The sequence below is a fragment of the Sinocyclocheilus grahami genome, unplaced genomic scaffold (genome assembly GCF_001515645.1).
Source record: "Sinocyclocheilus grahami isolate Dianchi unplaced genomic scaffold, SAMN03320097.WGS_v1.1 scaffold223.1, whole genome shotgun sequence".
Taxonomy (NCBI): Eukaryota; Metazoa; Chordata; class Actinopteri; order Cypriniformes; family Cyprinidae; genus Sinocyclocheilus; species Sinocyclocheilus grahami.
In genome coordinates, this window is record NW_015505402.1 from 1,868,629 (window position 1) to 1,890,328 (window position 21,700).

Below are 21,700 nucleotides of genomic sequence, written 5' to 3' on the forward strand. Positions count from 1 at the left end.
TTATTTGGTAAGAATGGAACTCTTCTTTTAAATTCCTCAGTCTAAGTAATAAAGAAAGCATGGCGACACTTTATTTGTATAGTCACTTTAGATAAAGGGGCACTTTAGTGTTGTTGATTAAAGGGGCAGGGGCTAATTGTATATTTTTCATGCTTATTCTGGCACTGTACAATTTCCCCACAGACTTCCATTGTAAGTGCATTACTTTTAATGCATTTTGTCATAGACAATTCAGTATTGTGGAAATCAACTGGATGCCACAGTTGCTGTGGAGTTTAAAGATAGACAGCAAAAAAAATTTATGAATTTACTCAAGCTCATGTGGTTCCAAATCAATATGAATTTCTTCCATGGAAAATAAAAACGTGAAAGCTCCAGTTCCCATTCATTTATTTTTCAGTCTTTGAAAAAAACAACAACAACAACAACATGAGGGTGAGTAAATGGTGACAGAATTTTCATTTTTGGGTGAACTAACCCTTTATGTTGCATTCAGCCTGGAGTGTTCCTTTAAGGCTTTTGTTTCCTATATGAGAGACATAATGTGCTCCTAGCTTGTCTAACCTTCATATTACTGTAGCTCAGTCGAGTGCTTTAATGAGCAAGCATTAGGCATCCAGCTTCACGGATAACGTTGGCCCTCAGGTTTGGCCATGTGATGTCACGGTTAGCGACATCTGTTTTTCTTCGTACACCAACAGGCTAAGCTGCTCCGTGGAGCTTTTCCACATTACACAACATCTACTGTAACATATATGATTAGAGGATTGAATTCTAGCATTATTTAGGTCTGAAGTAAGTGGCAGATGCTGATGGGGTAGATTCACATAGCTGCTGAACACCTGCTTTTGCAGTGAAGCAGACTGACTTTATTTACATACAGTAAGTATACTTATACAACTTATATTGATAATTATATATACACTAGATGTAAATCAAAAGATCATTGATAAGAAGTTAATGATACATCTGGAATTAGTGTAAAAATCTGCTTTAAATTATTAAAATTTGAGTTAAAAACCAAATAGTCAAAATAATGCAGTATAAATTAAGATTGGATGAGACATGTTCGAACACATTGTATTATAGCCGATATATGCACTGCAGTGACACACATCAGAATATCTAATAAGTTTCTTTGCAGCTGTAACCTGAATGGTGTGGCACAATGGGTCTAAACTAAATCGCTCACATTATAATCAATTAAACAGATTTTTTAAAATCTCACTGGAGTTACACCATGGCATAAATGGTGTAGCACAGGGATGGCGAACTCCAGTCCTGGAGAGCCGCAGCCCTGCAGAGTTCAGCTCCAACCCTAATAAAATCTCACCTGCCTGTAGCTTCAGACCTTGATTAGCTTGTTCAGGTGTGTTAGGGTTGAAGCAAAACTCTGCAGGGCTGCGGCTCTCCAGGACCGACGTTCGCCACCCCTGGTGTAGCAGAATCCCTACCAATTGAAACCATTGCATAAAAAGTACCTTCATACCAACTAGCACTAAAACACAGTGGCGAACTGCAAAGCCTGGCAAAAGCTAAACTGCTATCTCTGATGGAGACAGTGATGCTATTTTAGGCATTTTTGCTCTTTGTTAAATACTTTTTTTTTTATTTGTTTTTTTTTTTGTGCTGAAATGTTTTCTGTTACTCTTTCTAAATTACTTAGAAAACATAAACCGATGGGCGTAGCTTCAGACCTTGATTAGCTTGTTCAGGTGTGTTAGGGTTGAAGCAAAACTCTGCAGGGCTGCGGCTCTCCAGGACCGACGTTCGCCACCCCTGGTGTAGCAGAATCCCTACCAATTGAAACCATTGCATAAAAAGTACCTTCATACCAACTAGCACTAAAACACAGTGGCGAACTGCAAAGCCTGGCAAAAGCTAAACTGCTATCTCTGATGGAGACAGTGATGCTATTTTAGGCATTTTTGCTCTTTGTTAAATACTTTTTTTTTTATTTGTTTTTTTTTTGTGCTGAAATGTTTTCTGTTACTCTTTCTAAATTACTTAGAAAACATAAGCCGATGGGCTTCAGAAAGTTCACAGCAGGTTAGAGCTGGAGATTAAAACATTTTAACCAATCAGTATAAATTTGATTCTCATTTAAATGAAAATAAAATTATTCTATTGTGAAGTACATTGTGCAAATAAGTACATTGTACACTGTGCAAGTACATTGTGTTATTTTATATGAATATTTGCCTCTTTCATGCAGCTTCAATGCCAGTTAAATTAGTCTAGTTTAGCCATAATATAACTGGCTCAAAAAAATCCCCCACCCTCACTTTCATATGCTAATATGGACAAAAAGCCATAGCCATAATGTTTCTCTGACCATGTATTTCTTGATGCAAGGAGACATTTTAAATTCCCAAGTTGCCTTTGGTTGTCTGCAAAGGGGTAAATTCTCACAGTCTTCTGTTAAGCATTAGCGCATTTAGCAGTATTCTGCGAGGATCTGTGTGGAGGTGTGAGGAGTCCTGAATTCTGTGCGTTATCAGACAGACATCCTGAATCAACCTGCTCTACAGCGGCAGCCTTCAGTCCCATTTTCACATTTCGATGATAAGCTGTGTAGTGACATCCGTCAAGGGATCTTGGACCCTCTCTGGGTATGTAAGCGTGTCTGAATGCGTGTGCGTGAGCACTGTGGACTCTTGTCTCAACGGACGGCAGTTCTGAGAGAGAACGACACACTTGTGTCACCGAGTTGTCAGCCGCACAGATCCTCGCATATGCATTTACACACACTCATTCTCATGCACACACACAATGACACCAGAGACATCACAAAGACCGTAGTCAGAGCAATAGACAGGTGAGACAATGTAGGTTGGGCAGCAGAAAGCACTGGGGAGAGTCTAGTTCAAATTGAGGACAGCAAACAAATCAGAGCTGAGCCGAGTGAATTAACACACCTGGGGTTTGAGAGATATGAAGAGCGATCCACCGGTTATGTTTGAGTTAGGGTTTCCTGTTATCCTACCTGATATACAATGTCACCAGGGATTTGTAACCTCTAGATAGACTGGCTTCAACCCACAGGGTAATTATAAGAAAGTGGCATTCCTGCTCACTGGGGAAGGACAGATGGCTGCGGTATCAGCAGAATATGGCTCTGACTGTCACACTGAACCATGATCCAAGACAATATTGCATTTGCTTGTACTAACCTATAATGAAATAGCTCACAAATACACGTCTCCATGCAAAACATTAGTCATTTAGACAACATTATGACTTGGTCCAACGAACCAGCTCGCAGATAAATATAATTACTGCATCCTCAGTGAATTTATGATGCAGTATTTTCATGTTCGCTGGTTTGGTATGTCGTGATTTTGAGGTTGCACACAGTTTAGCCTACAAAATGAATATCCTTTGAGAGAAAGAAAGAGCGGGAGGATGCATCGGCCTGCTCGGTTGGAGTCGGCTGTGGTCTGGTCATGTGTGAACTGGACTGGAAACTGCTGTTTCTGAGTCACTCGCATTACATAACCTGCAAACAACTAACATTTTGTTCAAAAAATATAGATTCGGGGTGGTACCAGGGATCCTACAAGTTGTACTTGCTGTGATGCTTAAAATGTCTCTCGGTTTCAGTCAAAACACATTCCTGCTGTGTAGCATCAGTGCTGAGCTGTATTTAATATACTGTAATTGTTTTTTTTACTAAAACCGCAGCGGATAATTCATGACAAACTTAAAACAGGCTCTTGCATTATTGATGCTAGGGCACTGCAGGTATCGACAAATGTCTGACTGATCTGGTCATTACATCACAGTGCTGAGTTATAGTAATGGACACAGCTTCGGTCCCTCAGGACCATCTCTTGACCTCTGTGAAGCTGATTCAGGAGACGCAGCTTGTCTGATCTGGAAGCCCAGCCTGTAAGCAGAACAGTCATGGGATAAAACTCACACCTCTCATGGCATTTAAAGACCTATGATTCCCTGTGTACCCCAGGATTCCCTTCCATGCTGGGACTAAGTCTATTATCCTCAGATTCGAGATATATGTAGGGCTTTTCATACCTGAAATAGTTAACCCTGGGTCATTGTGAACCCCAGGTAAACAGAATCATGGGTTATCCTGTTTCACATTTGAACTACTCACACTATACCCGGGGTTAACCATTATTCCTGGGTATTCGTAAGTAGGCCTGGGTATCTTTCAAAAAGTTTCCATACCGATTTCTGAACGATACTTTTTTCAATACTAATTTTATGAAATCGGTTTTAACAAGATTACATTACCTCAAAAAAATATATATATAATTTTTTCAGCTTGTTGACATTTTTAGACTCAAAGACTCATCTCCTGAGCCACAGCACAAAGAAAAAAGCACAAAGGAACAAAATGTATCCAACACAATAAATGAGTGCAAATCATTTTAATACATTTTAGGCTCTATTTACACTAGAGCATTTTTGATTTATAACGCATCGCTCAGACAGAATAACTTTTCTATTAATTCTTCACTGATTTACTGAAGAGCATTAGCTGCTCTCAGCGCTGTCTGCCCGTGTTATCTCTTCTGCTCATATGTCAATCATATTATGCGTTTATAACCCGCTTCGTCTCCTATGAGAACGTCTATTTCACTTCAGTTCTGTTCATAAGAAACCCAGAAAAACATTTCTATGGATGTAACATGAACCTAATAAACATGATTTCGACACTATATGATTTGTATGTGATTTCATGAGATTCTGCCTATTTTCATAACAATACAAGGTGTTTACTTGAGAAATGCTAAGCAGGTGTAGCGATTAGCTTGATATAAAAGGCTACAAATAACATATTTCAGCAACATTATATGGCCAAAACACACATTAGATTGCAATCGGAAGTTCCTACAAACACTCGATGGAGGTTTTCGGTCGTGTGGTGTGGATGGAGATTTTTTCTGAAATGCAGTGGAAGTACCGTGAGAGCTATAGACAGCAGACGGCTCCATAAGCTTTCGAATCTCTCTCAAGGTACTTTTATATCAAACACCTATTGATCTGTGCAGTGCCGTGTCAAGTCGAACACGTAGTGTTTTTCCTTGATTAACTCCTTAGGTATGGAAATTTGGTACCGAACGACAAGACATTGATTTTTCGATACTCGATGGTATAGAGGCAATTAATTCGGTGCCTAAAAAGTATCGAACTCGATACCCAGCCCTATTCATAAGCTGACATTTCAAATTGTACATTCCTAAACAGCAGGTCATAGTCCTTATTGTTTTTTTGTGGTGTCAGTGTCATTGGTTGGACGAACACAGCATGCAGCCTGTTTACATAACGACTCTAGCATTGTGCATCCTCAATATATTGCTGAATGTACTATAAGTGCAGTCACGTTATTGCAATTTCAGCAAAATTTTGCAGGCAAAAAATGTCCATTGTCAATAGTGTAGAGATGTATAAAGCACAACTCACACAAACTCACTTTCAAACCAAGCAGCTTTCTGTAGGTTCAGGCACTGAATTCACGTGACTACCAAATCTTCCTGACAAACTTTTCTGCCCAAACTCCCGATTGCACAGATTACTAATCGGAATGACTGGATTTCCTCAAAATACTTTTCTGATTATAAATTGACGTTTCAACCTCCAGTTGACACATTTTCCATTACCATTTGACATTTTTCCCCTCAAATGTTGAAACAACTGCTATACATTGCGTAGTGTTTTTGTGACAGTCCAAAGCATGTGAACATGAGGAACTGTTGTCTGTTGTGTTGCTAAACATTTAGCATTAACATTCTAACACTGCATCATTTCATGTGGGGCTAACACAGCAAAAGCAGTGCTAACTCTGCTCTGGAGCAGGGTTTCATAACCCCGGTGTAAAAAGCAGTGCTAACCCCACTTATAAATTACAAGTATGTAATGCTCCTTTACATCTAAAATTAGGAACGTAATTGAAATTTGGGGTTTAGAATGGCGATGAACCAAGTGCAGTCAGTGTGAAAGGCCCTTGAGTGCTGGTTCTGGATGGGCCCATGGGTTAGAGATTTCCCCAGCAGCGCTGTGCTCTGCTGCACTGTGATTGGCAGCGGGGGTCTGGACATCTGCAAAAGAGCAGGAACTGAAATTTCCTGTGATGCCAGGAACGGGCAGAGAGCCAGTGATAACTCCAACAAGGGTAATTCATTAGCATCAACACTAAGCACAGCGAGACCTTGTTTCTCCCTCTTAAATTCAGATTATCGCAGTCTGCTCTTTCACTTGCCCTACTTCTCCAGCTTCTCCTGTCCTCTCTGCACTTGTTTACGTGTTTGCCCCTGTGTGTGTGTGAAATGATCGTTTAGTCAGGCCTTATACTGACGACGAAGGCTATCGGACACTTTTTTCAGCTGTATATTTGTGTATCCCATGTTATGCTTACATGGAACTCCAAACGAATGATAAACACCGTAACTGAATGGAATGCAGTGGAATGTGATGTTGACACACACATCGCTGCGCTCACCCCACCCCCTCTCCTTCTGCTCCTGAGATGCTTATCGCCCGTGACAGATTAGGGCACTTGTCGTCGTCTATGTTTAAATCCTGTCGTCGTGATGGGAGTCGACGCAGGAGTCTAGGCGTTCTGTGGAGATAGACAGGTGGACCGAGGACAGGAAAGGGACAGGGAGAGTGCACAGAGGGAGAGAAAGATGGGTGAGAGTAGGAGAAAGAGACAGAGGGAAAGAGAGGTAGGGCAGATGAAAGGAAGAAGTGGTGCTAGTGATGCCCGCTGTCATAACGGATCCATGGCGGTCTTCCATTTGGCCAAATCAAATTCGAGGCTGACCCCAGCTGTGATTGGGTCATGTTGTATCACTCATGAGGCCACAGCAGCATGACCTTGTGGATCCAGCCTGTCTCTTTGTGAGCGCTATAAATAGGATAGGAGGCCCCAAGCTCCTACTATAATGAGATTAAATCCAACCAGCCTCAACATCCAGTGTGAACTGAGCATCACATCTGTATCTTGCTTCGAAAAAGTGCAGTGTGTATGCATAAGTGCATGAAAACTAGAGTTTGCATGGCTGTTTTTCAGTTCAATTCATGATAGACTTCCTTCTGGTGACGTATGTCAGACTTAATTTAGTCTGCTTAAACTCTGCCCCTTAATTCTAATTGACTGCAAGCTCGCATTCAGATCTACTTCCATCCAATCAACAACCAATGGACAGAACCTAGTACTCGCCTTACATTTTTTCTTTTTCGATAATCATAAAAGATATGGTGTTATTTCCTTTACATTGCTACTTTAAAGTTAGCAAGTTGCTGAAATTTCTGAATACGAAGTAAACAAATAAAAAACTACAATAATTTTTGTATCCACCTTATTTTTCTCATTAGAACGGCTGTGGCCATTTGTAAATTGAATGTGTCTGGCTTCCAGTGTTTTTGTAGTATCAATGTTTATGGATTTGATAAGGCAGTTTATACTGTTCCTGCAATTTCACCACACCTCTGCTCAGGGTGTGCCGTTTTTTCTTGTGATCTGTCTTTTATCAGGCGAATGTGCTTAACACCACAGTACCATAAAAATTCTTCAGCAACCTGTGTTTTACTCTAATGGCTGCAATCAGCTTGACAGGCTGGATTTTATGTCAGATGTGTTTTTTGTAGTTAAATGGCTCTCTTCAAGTTAAAAGGTCCAACCAAAATTAGCCAGTTCTCATGACGAGCAAGGCGAATTCTGGCGTTGCGAGCACGTGCTAGCGTATGTGTTTGTGAGTATGTGCCTGTATGTGCCTGTATGTGCGAGTGTCACTGACTATTTGCATGTGTCTGGGGACAGAGTGGGAGACAACCAGTCTGTTTGGCCATACTGCTGGTCGGCAGCCCATACATGCTCTCTGCCATACGCTGCTAGAGCCTCCAAGAGCAGACGCTCTTAAAGCAAGGCTGCGGCTCATCAGGGGCTATTGGTGCTCTACAGTTCTTTTAACCCTTTAGCTGCTAGGGGTGGGCACTGGGCAGTATGACTAAAATCTTAAAACATGATTTGAAATTAATTATATAATCTATCTATCTTTATATCTACACTGAACAAAATTATAAATGCAACACTTTTGTTTTTGCCCCCATTTTTCATGAGCTGAACTAAGACTTTTTCTATATACACAAAAGGCCTATTTCTCTCAAATATTGTTCACAAATCTGTCTAAATCTGTGTTAGTGAGCACTTCTCCTTTGCCGAGATAATCCATCCACCTCACAGGTGTGGCATATCCGGTTTGCTGATGTCAACGTTGGGGATCGAGTGGCCCATGGTGGCAGTGGGGTTATGGTATGGGCAGTTGTATGTTATGGACAACAAACAGAGATGCATTTTATTGATGGCATTTTGAATGCACAGAGATACCGTGACGAGATCCTGAGGCCCATTGTTGTGCCATTCATCCACGACCATTACCTCATGTTGCAGCATGATAATGCACGGCCCCATGTTGCAAGGATCTGTACACAATTCCTGGAAGCTGAAAACATCCCAGTTCTTGCATGGCCAGCATACTCACCGGACATGTCACCCATTGAGCATGTTTGGGATGCTCTGGATCGGCGTATACGACAGCGTGTTCCAGTTCCTGCCAATATCCAGCAACTTCGCACAGCCATTGAAGAGGAGTGGACCAACATTCCACAGGCCACAATCAACAACCCGATCAACTCTATGCGAAGGAGATGTGTTGCACTGCGTGAGGCAAATGGTGGTCACACCAGATACTGACTGGATTTCGGACCCCCCCGGACCCCCCCAAACAATAAAACAGCACATTTTAGAGTGGCCTTTTATTGAGGCCAGCCTAAGGCACACCTGTGCAATAATCATGCTGTCTAATCTGCATCTTGATATGCCTCACCTGTGAGGTGGATGGATTATCTCGGCAAAGGAGAAGTGCTCACTAACACAGATTTAGACAGATTTGTGAACAATATTTGAGAGAAATACGCCTTTTATGTACATAGAAAAAGTCTTAGATCTTTGAGTTCAGCTCATGAAAAATGGGGGCAAAAACAAAAGTGTTGCGTTTATAATTTTGTTCAGTGTATATATACACATAACGGACATAGGCTATATGTTTATATTTTTATATCATCAAAAATGGCTTATATTTTAAATTTATAAATTTTTCGGACTGTCCGGTAAATTAATTGCTTAACAACTGAAAGGTACTTCATCTAATTTCATTATTTTTTCTTTTTATTTGGATCTTGATGGATGCCATCCAAAAGATGATTATTCATAACAAATGAATGATAAATCTGGCATCAGTGCCCAAACAGCTTCACATTATGTAACATGAGTTAAAAACAAAATAAAATAATATTACAAAAGCACAATGAGCCGCATTCAAAGCCACTGCACATCAGCAGAATTTTATATTAATGTGTCAAGTTCTTATGTTGCTCGGCAACCAAAAACAACTAAGCACAACGCAATGGGAGTTTGACAACACTCCTTAATAACAGTTTCTTCCTCATTCTATTTAGGTTTTGACACATTCCTCTCTGTTTTTTCACATGCATCCATGTTTTTCATTGCTGTCACATGTAAATAGAAAAATATGTGTTTCTACAATTGTAAGTAAAGCTTTTCTACTGCCCTATGTTTCTGCCCTTTTTTCATCTCTCCACCAATAATCGCTTCCTCCGCTGCATCCACTCAATCCACAGCCAATAACTACTCCCAGTGCACAGTCAGTAACCACAATGTCTCAAAAACCACTATATGTCTCGCCTTCAATTACCATCATAAATATCAATCGGAACATGATGTCTACATGCATTAATGTATCGCTTGGCTGAGCAGTGATTGAAGTCCATTCATCAGAGGGTGGTCAGATGTGGAAAGATTTACTTTCTGTGTACTGAGGAGTGACCGAATAGATTGTGAAAGATGGAGTGCTAAGAGACACACATGAGAAGAGGTAAAAGGAGCTGAAAAAGAATGATTTTGTTCATGAGCGAGTGGGAGAGAGAGGACCAGATAAGACAAATGCAGCTGCAGAAACAAAGATGCTGTCTATGATGCTGTCTAGCCCATTTTTAGTGCATAAGTCTAGATGCACAGCCTAAATGGATCCTTCAGCATTACCAGCCCTGGACCCAAGTGTCTAAAATAATCCAGCCACTTTTCCAATTGAAGATAAAGTGACAAACTCTCACATAAAGCTCTTTCTCAATGTGATGCAGGCCATTGCCTTAAAGTAGCCCGACGTCAAACACAATCAAATCACATGAACTATAAAAGTGTGTGAAAACACTATAAATAAAAGCCAGTGGGATTCGATAAGAAAGCATAACATCACCAATCCAGAGTCTGAGCTGTTCTTTCTAGTAAAAGCAAGTCAGTGTCAACCACTGCTGATGCCCATTTGCTGATATAGAGGTCAAGGCTGCAAACATTAAGATAATATTGATTTTGGAGGGGCTTCACAGCTGGAGTGACACAGATTGACAGATGTCAGGCAGCGCCTCTGCATTGTGAAAAAGAGCCTGACACTTCCTTCAGACAAAATTAAAATATCATTTTTCTGTCTCAAATCTTTTTAAACTTTTTAGCTTTGACAGAGTCTCCTAAAACAACACAATGTGACTAGCATGTAGCCTCAGGGTGACTGTGGTTTAAGCAAAATGCTCCATGGAATAGATTTCTTCGCTCTCTCACTAATGACTGTTTTTGCCTTTTCTATCAATGAGCATAATTATTATCCTCTCAGGATAACTTAATTAATCCTAAGAAAAATATAGGTGTAATACCTATGTTGAAGTGAATGTACCCTCATAGGCTTCTGTTTAAATCTTTTATTGCTCTCCACTGTTGACAATTCAGTGCCACTCATCTGTCTATCAGTGCCGTTCTGCTAGGCCAACTACCATAACCTGGAGACTGGTTTTACAAATTAATAAAAAAATACATAATAAAATACCATTACCAAATGAAAACACTGCTCACATTCTTATCCTGTTTCCTACAATTAAACTCATCATTTCAATTTCCCTCATTATACCAGTCAGCATTCATGATATGTTTTTCATACTCTGGTATCATATCATTGTGTCTTTATAAATTTTGTGTGACAAATCGATTGTGAAGGTTGCCATATTAGATAAAATATCATTAATAAACTGTCTGGCACAAAGAGGGAAGACAGGAACTTCAGATTTACACAGTGGAAAACACAAATGGAAATCAGAAGAGATAGATAGATAGATAGATAGATAGATAGATAGATAGATAGATAGATAGATAGATAGATAGATAGATAGATCTAGTCATCATCTAGTCGAATGCCATGAACAAAGGTTTCCTAGCAGAAAACTGCATAACACTGCTTGTGCCTGCGTCCTCCCCAGGTAAATGACTCCCACAGCAATCCACCTGATCTAAAAGAAAATGTGATTCATCAGACAACCTTCTTCTATTGCTCCATGGTACAGTTCTGACACTCATATGCCCATTGTAGGCACTTTTGTTAGTGGACAGGGGTCATCATGGGCTATGTAGCTCCATATGCAGCAAACTGTGATGCTTTCTGACACCTTTCTATCATGGCCAGCATTACATTTTTCAGCAATTTGAGCTACAGTAGCTCTTCTGTGTGATTGGAGCAGACAGGTTAGCATTCGCTCCCCACATGCATCATTGAGGCTTGGGCACCCATGACCCTGATGCCGGCTCACCAGTTGTCCTTCCCCGCACCACTTTTGTATTAACCACTGCAAAGTGGGAACACCCCACAGAATTGTGCTCTGAACCAGTTGTCTAGCAATCACTATTTGACCCTTGTCAGAGTCACTCAGATCTTTTCACTTGCCCATTTTTCCTGCTTCCAAAACATTAAATTCAAGAGCTGACTGTTTACTTGCTGTTTTATATATCCCACCCCTTGACAGGTATCAGTGTAATGATAAAATCAAATGTTATTCACTTCACTTGTCAGTGGTTTTAATGCTGTGGATGATCAGTGTATAGATAGATAGATAGATAGATAGATAGATAGATAGATAGATAGATAGATAGATAAATAGCAATGATATTTGTCTGAAATGTAACAGATAGATTGGTGCAGAGAGAGATGGAGAGATGATGGTGCTGCAGAAGACAACTCTACAGTGACACAAAGGTAGCTCTTGATGACTCACTCCCTCCCTCTTTTTCTGTATCTCTTTCTTTCTTTCTCTCCAGTCTGGATTAAAATAACAGAGCCCTAGCAGCCCCAGCCTGCAGAGGGGGAGTTATGCTTTCCATCTCAGAGACAGGGTGATACGCTAAAAATACCCCTCTGTGTGTGGGCTGCACTAGGAGATCAGGGCGGGGGTGCAGCTCTGGAAGCTGGTTTGTACATTACAGATTTGGTGTATGCAGCATGATACTCTATGTGCCGTCTAAAAGCACAGGATGAATGCTTTTACTGGATCCGGGGTAGTGTCAATATCCCTGATTGGCTCATTACATGGATCAGTGTGTTAATTTTATTTCCAGTTCAGTTGCGATGTCTCTAATGGTGTCTCTGAAGGGCCTTTGTTAGACAGCCAACTGACCACTGCTTTCTTGATTATGGAATTCCTTTCCTCAGTAACTTCTTTGTCTTGGTCATTACACTAGGAAATGATTTTCGATTGGTGCTATTAACAAATCAATATGTCGTCATGCAGTGAAATGGAGCATCGCAGCTTACTTAAGTGTCTATTTTTGATTACGTAAGATTTGAACAAAGCTCAAGACTTCCATTTTTCAGTTCAGCTATTGTGTCTGAGAATGAAATAGTTTCAGTTGCACATGGTCCTCTGTGTATCTTCCTCCCAGTCCATTTATATATTCAGCCTATGATGTGCTATAAATCCCAGTATCCTGAAACCAGTGAGGATGGAAGTGCTCAAGTGCTGCTGAGTGTTGAAAGCAGACAGATGCTAATCGCAAGCAACCCTCATTAAAACAAACACTTGTTCAGGGCTTCCCCCTGACATTTCAGTTCACTAAAGCTTGTTAAAAGATGTGAATGCTGGAAAACAGATTCTTAATAGTTTCCCTTTACTCCTCATGGCCCCTAGATGCACAGGGACGATTTCTATATAAAAGGTTAGTGAGCTGAGTCGCACTAGGGAATGAAAGGAGTGAACGTAGCGGGGGTAGAGAGAGCCTTTGGGGTGCCAATGGCTGTACTCAGTAGGAATTAGTCAGATTTGAGTATTTGAGCAGGGAGCTGGCAGGCTGTTGGCTGCTTGGCTTGGGCAGTGCCAACACCACTGAGTAATGTTTCTCAGTGCTGGTTACTGTGGCATGGCAGTGGGGTTCAATGGGTGAAGTTTGCTGTTATGAGGTCACATTTGGGTGACACTGCAGGATGGGATTGAGAGGAGAGTGCTGTGGGGCAGTGAACAGCATCATGTATTGCCAGCCTGCCAGTCATGAATGTGGTTCACAACAAGGGTTATGTTTTTAGGCATCAATTTTGAAAGATTTTAAGGAATAGTTCACCCAAAAATTGTAATTCAAAGATAATTGTATAAAGATAATGTATAACTTTGTATGGCTTTCTTTGTTCCCTGAAACACTAAAGATGAAATTGTGATACTGGTTGATTTTTTTCCCCATTCAATTACAATAAATGGCGACTAAAACTTTAAAGCTTTAAAAATATATAAAAACAACATAAAACACCATAAAAGTCATGAGAAGTGTGAGGAACAGACTGAAATTTACATTGTTATTGATGAATAATCTGTGAAGTAAAGAAATTGTCTGACTCAAACAATTAGTTTATGAATTAGACATTTTCTTTTCAGTGAATTACAACTTAAATTTTGTTCCATTTATCAAATAAAGTTACCAGAAGACTATAGTGTGCAAGATGTATGGACCAATAGTATGATACTTTATGTTTTTGGGTCCTTTTTAAAGCTTGAAAGTCTCAGTATTTTCTTCTTTTTCTTCTCTTTTCTTCTCAGTTACACTGGCTTGGAAAGACATGAATGCTGATGTTAATGCTGACAAAATTTTCTGGGGTGCATTTATTTATAGCGAAGACGGAGTACTGTTCTTGAAGTCAGCAGTGTGCTAATATCATTTGGCTAATAAGAACTGAAAGGTATCCCACAAGAACTTTAATGAAAACAGAGAAATCAAGCCAAAGAACAAATTAATGCACGAATGACTGATGCAGTGTTACTCCGAGATATCGGAAACAGACAGGGAGCAGGACGGTAGTAAATCAGGTTTTGTGGCAGTCTATCATGTCTGTACAGGACTCCGACATCGCACACCACAGAAGAGTCACTCTATGTGCAAAACCCAGGCTTATATGGAATTTGGAAACGCATCCAGCCATAATATAGATAGTAAAAGCAATCTTCTCAATGGCTCTCAGAGAAATGACTGTACAGCTGAATCAATGGTATCAAGGCTTTAAAGCCTCTTCATGAGGGCAGATGCCTGGCTTGTCTGTAATGGTAGAGCTCTCACTGTTGGGACACTTTCAACGGGGTGCTTCTGATCCTGTCTGTCAGATAATCTGCTGTAATCCCCAGCTCTCTTATCTGACCTGGAGCACGGTGTCCGGCAAGATGACTTCACGCCAGGAAGCACAGCATGGCCAGCCTGCATCTTTCAGTCCTGCCTGCGTGTTTGTGCGGGACTGTGACACAGGGCACAGCCTCCAGTGCAGATCACAGCCGGCTTTCAGCTTCTATGCTTACCTGCCCTCTGGGAGCTGGTCACTCACCTGTCTCGAGGGAAGAGGCTGAGCTGCGGAACATCAGGAGCCTTGTAGGTTTCACCATGACGTTAGCTGCTGGAAGAGAGTGTTCCACACGCTCCCTTAAATATCTCTGTGAGTCAGAGTGGGGACTGATGAGACACAGTTCGCTGTAATGCACTGCCAAAGGGACAGGGTGCCACAATAAAAGCTCTATCACATGGTTTCAGCTGCTGATTAAAGAGCCAGCGATGTGACAGCATCATATACAGTCACCACTGATTTTATGATTGCCCCCCACTCCCCTATATCTACCCTCTCCTCTGGCCCCCTCCTGAACGCAGCAATCAACCAGGTGCTAAATGCCTGGGTGAAGAGAGGGGGAGGCAGTCATCGGGGGCGTTGGTGTGCACTTGGTGCACAAGCAACAAGCATCTGTGCTTGGCAGCGGAGAAAGTGGAGGCAGGAAATAACTGTCACTCTCCATTCAGGCTGCCGTGCTGGGAACGGGCGAGCGGGTGGTGGTGGTTGGAGGTCGGAGGAGGTGTTAATCATTAACCGAAAGGGAGAGAATTAAGTTGTTGTTTTTTTAGTGAGAGGTCTTTTGCTCTTCCCACTTAAAGAATTCACTTTGCTCCGCTGATGGACTACAGCCGTGTGCTCAGCAAGGGCGTGTCTACGTGGTGGCCAGGGGTGGCACCGGCCCCCCCTGAAATTTGGCTGGCCACCCCAGGTGCCCCCCCTACCAGATGTCTTGCGATAGGCTTGTTTTTAGTAAATTTATAACTGCATCTGGCAGTGGCAGATCCTGGCATGTGTAGGCAGCTGCCTAGGGCCGCTTTCTTCTCTTCTTTATACTTAATTTTAGGCGGTTTCTATAGTGTGATCTTAATGACAATGTCGAGAGCGAATAATGTTACGCGATCCATGTGCGCGAGGACGAATCTCTCCACTCCCAAGCGGATTTCCTTCACTCACACAAAACTGGACGTGTGCTTTTAAATATTGTTCTTTTATGAATTGGCTCTGCTCTCACTCAAATATTGCGTGTACACGCTCAAACGTTGTCTTCGCATCACTGAAGACGAAGAGCTTTTTTTCTAATTCAGGTGAGGAGTAGGCTTATCTCACTAAATGGAAGCAAGCTGATTAGAGTCAGCCTTCTCTAGTTATTTATTTTATTAATAGCCTACTTATTTTAGTTAAGAGCTTAAATTGTAAATATGCATTTATTCAACTATTTTATTTAGTGCATTTGTATTTTGTTGTTTTTGTATATAGTTTTGCAATAAAAGCGTATCAACCAGGTTCCAGAAATAATCACTGAGGGTGCTTCTGAAATGAGTGAGGGTGCTCTAGTCTTAATGCACATTTTCACATATTTAGTCCCGTCTGTTGCTATGGTTATCACTATGTCAATTACTGCTACTTCAAGAGTGAATCCCGCATAAATATACTGACATCATTCCCGAAACTTGTGCAACGTGTGTGTGGCTGAAAAACTAGGCTAGGCTACATTTTAAATGGATTATTGACTAGAAAGCTTGCAAAGAATGCTCATAACCACTAAAACGCTGTCACTCTTTGTTTAGTGAGTGTAAACGATGTATTATAACATGCATCATTCCGCAAACACAACATTTCCCCCCCCCCATTTAAAATGCTCTAGACACGCCCCTGGTGCTCAGGGAGCTTGAGAGTCTCTAGGGCCCAGGTTTTGTGTTTACTGGTAGTAAGAACTCAATAAGATGGTCATTGGATGGAGTGAGTCTGTAAATCCTCCATGCTGTTCCCCACATACTGTACACCAAGTTTTAATTAATTCAATCAGCTTCTTGACTCAAACTTCAAAGCCTTTTAAAGCCAAGAGTATTAATGGAACATAATCAAATTATTTTATTATTGCTCTGTAAGTGAGAACATTCGGAATGAGCTACCGGAACACTTTGTAGTGGCAAATGGGAAGTAAGTTCTGCAGGATGTACATGAGGCAAGCTCTTCAGATGAGGGGTCGATGGTTCACATATAAATTTGGGATTACATTGTGGTGGCATTAAGATTGTGATCTCGGAGGGAAAATGGGGGTAGTTTTAGTGCATACGTTTATTTGGTGCGTCGTCTTTTAGTCCAAATCCTTGTGACTCAAAGCTACTTCTTTTAGAGCATTACACGCTCTATTACTTATAGGCCCAGATGTATATTCAATTAATTTCAAAACTGCCATCTCGAAAACCTCTGAACGAATCATGTCTCCACTCGCACTTTCCTGGACTGTGTAGAGGATGGTACAACATTTATCAAATTACTTTAATTGTGCTGTCACATTCAGGCAGCCTCTTGGACGTTAGGAAGACATTCTCATTGTGTGAAGCCTTCAGGGGTTACATGTGTGAGCTATTATGAATTTTAATTCTTCCCTCAGGACTTTTACCGTATAACCATTCCTTTTATTTTTAGACTTTGGTGTGCATCAGTTTGAGCACCTTTGTATTTGAAAGCAGTAATTGCTTTTCTTGTCTTCTGGAATTAAGGTTGCAGCTTTTTACAGTCACTCCAAGGTCATTTTGCGTGGCGTAGAAGAAACATGAACAACCCAATCAATTCACTAGGGACTGTTTTCAGAGGCACAGGGATGTGCTGATGCTAATGTGTTATCTTTTATAGGAAACTCACCCAGCTGGCACAAATCCTTTCCTCTGTGCCCCCCTATGATCATCATGTCATTGTCCAGAGTGCTACTCTCCAGGGGTTCTGTTATCGCCGAATGAAAGCCAGAGCTGCCAATGGCATATCCTGCACTCACAGCGTGTGAAAAAGTGCGTTGGGTGTGTATTTTGCGAGTACATTATCTATGATGAAAGCTTAATGCATTTTTCCACCCTCATTGATTACTGATGCAAGATAATTGCTGCTTCTTCTTCCACAATTATTTTATGATTATTAAGACATGCCATTTGCACACATAGATGTGTAGCTTGATGTTAATGTTATTTATAACAATTCCTAAAACAGCAAATATTATATTCCTTTTTATTTCCAAGAGTTAGTGATGCAGTGTTTGACACGACAGTTCCACACACACAAACACACAAAATACCCTTTGATTGTGTGTCTATGAGGGTATAGCAAGTGTGTCTCTTGTGCCTTATAAACAAATGAGAACTCCAATATCGCAGCATGCATTCTGCTTGCTTTTTATTCTGGGCTGAGTCACAGCTATAGACACAAATTACAGAGAAGGAGGCAGTGAAAGGCAGAGATCTTTGAGAGACAGAAGAATCAGAGACTGGTAAAAAGCCAGAGACGGAGAGAAGGAGGTAGAATGAGGGTGAAAGAGAGGGGCTCGATTCACAACACAAGAAAGGGGTGGAGAGGGGGAAACTGGTTGACAAGGCTTCTCATTTCTTATTGTTTGCTCCTTTGTGGATAGTCTCTGAGCAGCACAAATGTCACATGACTACAGGAGGCATTAAAGTGAAGCACAGACAGAAAACCAGGAGCATTCGTGTGCGCCCACACATTCACTCTCTCTCTCGCACACACACACACACATATACATACACTACCTCTACAGGCATGAATACAGTGCACAAAAAGCAACACACTCCGAGTGAAAGGCGCAGTGTTAATGCTGAGAAAAAGAGCTTGTTCTTCATAATAGGAAATGGGTTTACAGAAAGCTGCTATTTCTACTGTGCAGTAAAGCCTGACTGCTGTAGTTATGCAGATAGTGACAGGCTGTGGTACGTTGACTCTTTAAGGTCAACTGTGTGTTGTCATGTGTAATTGGTGTGGCAGTTGTTGCTGGAAAAATAAAATGGTTTTGGAAGAAGCCGTACATGCACCTAGGGCATGTAAATATTTAGATAGGCCATGAGTCACCCCCCTCCTTCTTGCTCTTCCTCTTCTCCTTCATGTTTTTGCTCTCCTCAAGCTTTTTTAAGTACTTGTGAACTCCATCTTCTTCCCATTGCTGCAAGAGGAATTCTGTGAGCTGCGAGATAAGGAGTGTGGAAAAAGAGAAGGAGCAACTGTAAAAAGGAAGGATTTAGATGGAAAGCAGACTGACGGGAGAAGGAGAGCGATATAGAGGGAAGAGGAGGTGTAAGGTCAAGAGCCTGAGGCAGTGTTTGTCTCGAGGGGCATATAGAGACGACAGGCAGGGCCTGTTTACTGTGGATTCACATCACTCAGGATCTCCAGAGAGAGGGGACGGCAGCTGCTAGAAAGGACCAGCACAGGCACGGCACATCTGTGTGATAAAGAAAATGTAAACAACTGGCATAAAATACAGATTTGAACCTAGGCGTAGTCCAGATCCAGCTCACCAGCTGCTATGCAGAAACAGGAGCTTTCCATAGCCACAGGCTAAAACTACCTTCAGTTCTGCAGTTAGGGGCAGGAGACGAGCTCAGATGCCTCATGCACTGCGTGTGGGAAGAGGGGTTTTAGTGTTTTGTCTGTGAGAAGCAAGGGAGTGAGGGGGAGGAAGAGTGACTGACAGCGCGAGAGAGAGACTGAAGTCTTGGCAGGCGCCTAGTTCTGACGCTTCACATCTAAAGTGTAGGCTTTGGTTTGAGGTTTGGCTGGTGCTGGTACCCATAATTCCTGGCATGACTCATAGGAGGCTGGAACCAGAATTGAAGAATTTGGAATCATGCAAGAGCCCTCTCTTTCTTCTGCTTGGCTCGTCTCGCACTGTGCCCATGACCCCTGACCCCAATATGAGCTCCATGGGCAGCTGCTTTTTCAGATGTATGAGGCTCTGATGCAGCATACAGGTGATCCCAGCCAAATGGTTCGAGGATGAGCTATGTACTTTACACTGTTTCCAACATTCTCCCTGTCTTTTATTATATCTGCTTTTGCATTTGGATTTGGTGGCATTATATGCCTTGTTTACTACAGGCAAATGACCTGCAATAGGTGTCATGCTCACTTTCAGCTCTGCAGTCATTAGGCTCTCCGGATGACTAGTCTTCATTCATTATCACAGAGCCACGATAACTGAGCAAATATAGTACGTCTATTATACCCCCAGATGGGGTCAGACACTGTATCCAGTACTTTGCCACTAGTCACATGTTTAATGCTAAAAGTGTGTGGATTAATCCTTCCACAGATGTCTGTTTAGTATAAAGCTTAAAGCAGTAGTTCACCCATATAAAATTATGCCACATTATTATTATTATTAACTCACACATGTGGTTCCAAACCTCTATGGTTATTTTTCTGTGAAATATAAGGGACCAAAAAAAAAGGACATCATAAAAGAAGTCCACATCACCATATTCCATGCTTTCTGAAGTATTAAGAATAGAAAATGTTCCACGGCAGCTCTCAGATGTCTATTTTGCATGTTTGAACTGGCATGTCACTTATGGTTACAGCACATGCAAGAACCAACTTGCATTTATGCATTTGGCAGACAGTTTTATCCAAAGTGACTTACATTTCATTCAAAGTAAAAGGGTTTGGTGACGTGGGTAAGCAGATAATAACAGGTTTTTCATTTTTGCATGAACTATTTCTTTAAGCCACATAGTGCTCATAGAATATAAATTGTGAAGTGGCGGCTGAGGATTCTTTTCTGATTAGGCTGGTGATTTCCTTTAATGGTTGTTCAGGGTGACAGTCTTCATCAGCTCTTTTTACTTTCAGAGAGCGTTTGCTGTCTCTATAGTAAGAGGCAATTATGATTGTTTGTGCTTCACATCTCTATTTGTGCTGTGTTGGACAGAGATTGGAAATCTAATGCTGCCACTGGCAAAGCTTTGTTCGAGCTAAATGACAAAACATGTATTTTTACGTTCTCTCCCTGTTATTTTGGTTTCTCTCTCTCTCTACAGCTATGATGGGGAGAATGGGCCCTCTCCTGGCCGCAGCCCTATGGATTCGCAGGCGAGTCCTGGGCTGGTGCTCCATCCCTCCTTCCCTCAGAGTCAGAGAAGGGAATCTTTCCTCTACCGCTCCGACTCCGACTACGACATGTCCCCCAAGACCATGTCACGAAACTCCTCCATCAACAGCGAGGGGTAAGCCGTCTCCCTCAACACGCAGCACAGTCTCACTGTTTACTGTCTCCACTTTTCATTCCTAAAAGGCCTCAGAGGAAGTTCTTTTATCCCAGAATCACCATGCAGCATTAAGCACATCAACTAAATCCTTCTTTACCCGTCTCACTATAATACTGTTACACCCTTAGAAATGCTCATGCTCGCAGCATGCAGGCAGTGACCACTGAGACTGCTGCTTGGATTATGGCCTTAAAAAAAATTGCATGTTTTGATGTTGGGTTGAGTCTATTTCTTTACACCTGGGGATGATTCTGGCTTCATCTGAATATTGTAAAAGACCATTTGTAAACATTTATCAAAATGTATAGTATTTTTTTCTCTTTCCTCTTTCTGCAGTCATGCTGAAGATCTCATAGTCACCCCTTTTGCTCAGGTAAGACTCACTGTTGTGTCTGGCAAACAGTTTATAATGAGTGCTAATTGCTTGTCATGACTTGCTGAGGTGGAGTTGAGTGATATCCTGCTGTTCAACTGCTCTCTCTCTCTTTTCCTCCTCCTCTTCGACACAGGTGTTGGCTAGTCTACGAACTGTCAGAAGCAACTTCACAATTCTCGCCAATGTCACGACTCCCACCAACAAGTCAGTTTAATTCTTCCAGCATTGATGCAACAGTAGTTTCTTTATTTCTGCTCTGCCCCCTTATGGCCAGATTAGTGTCTTTTCTAATAAAGCATTTTTGTATTTTATTAATGATGAATAATGAACAAAATAAAGCATATTCACACAGCCTAACTAATTTTAACACACACACACACAATAAGATTTTATGTTAGGGACTTTAATTTATGTGAAAATATTTTTAACATGAAATTTAATATATATGTAATTTTAAATTTAAATGTATATTTATAAATGTATATGTATATATATATATATATATATATATATATATATATATATATATATATATATATATATATATATATATA

The 21,700-nt window shown here is 41.2% G+C and overlaps 1 protein-coding gene across 1 annotated transcript in view; it reads left to right on the forward strand.

Moving 5' to 3' along the window:
* pde4a (phosphodiesterase 4A, cAMP-specific) overlaps positions 1–21,700 on the forward strand; it is a 45,546-nt gene that overhangs the window by 8,620 nt on the left and 15,226 nt on the right. The window contains exons 2-4 of the mRNA XM_016287637.1: positions 20,543–20,728; positions 21,107–21,143; positions 21,280–21,350. Coding sequence (XP_016143123.1) covers positions 20,543–20,728; positions 21,107–21,143; positions 21,280–21,350 — 294 coding nt within the window. The remainder of the gene's footprint in view (positions 1–20,542; positions 20,729–21,106; positions 21,144–21,279; positions 21,351–21,700) is intronic.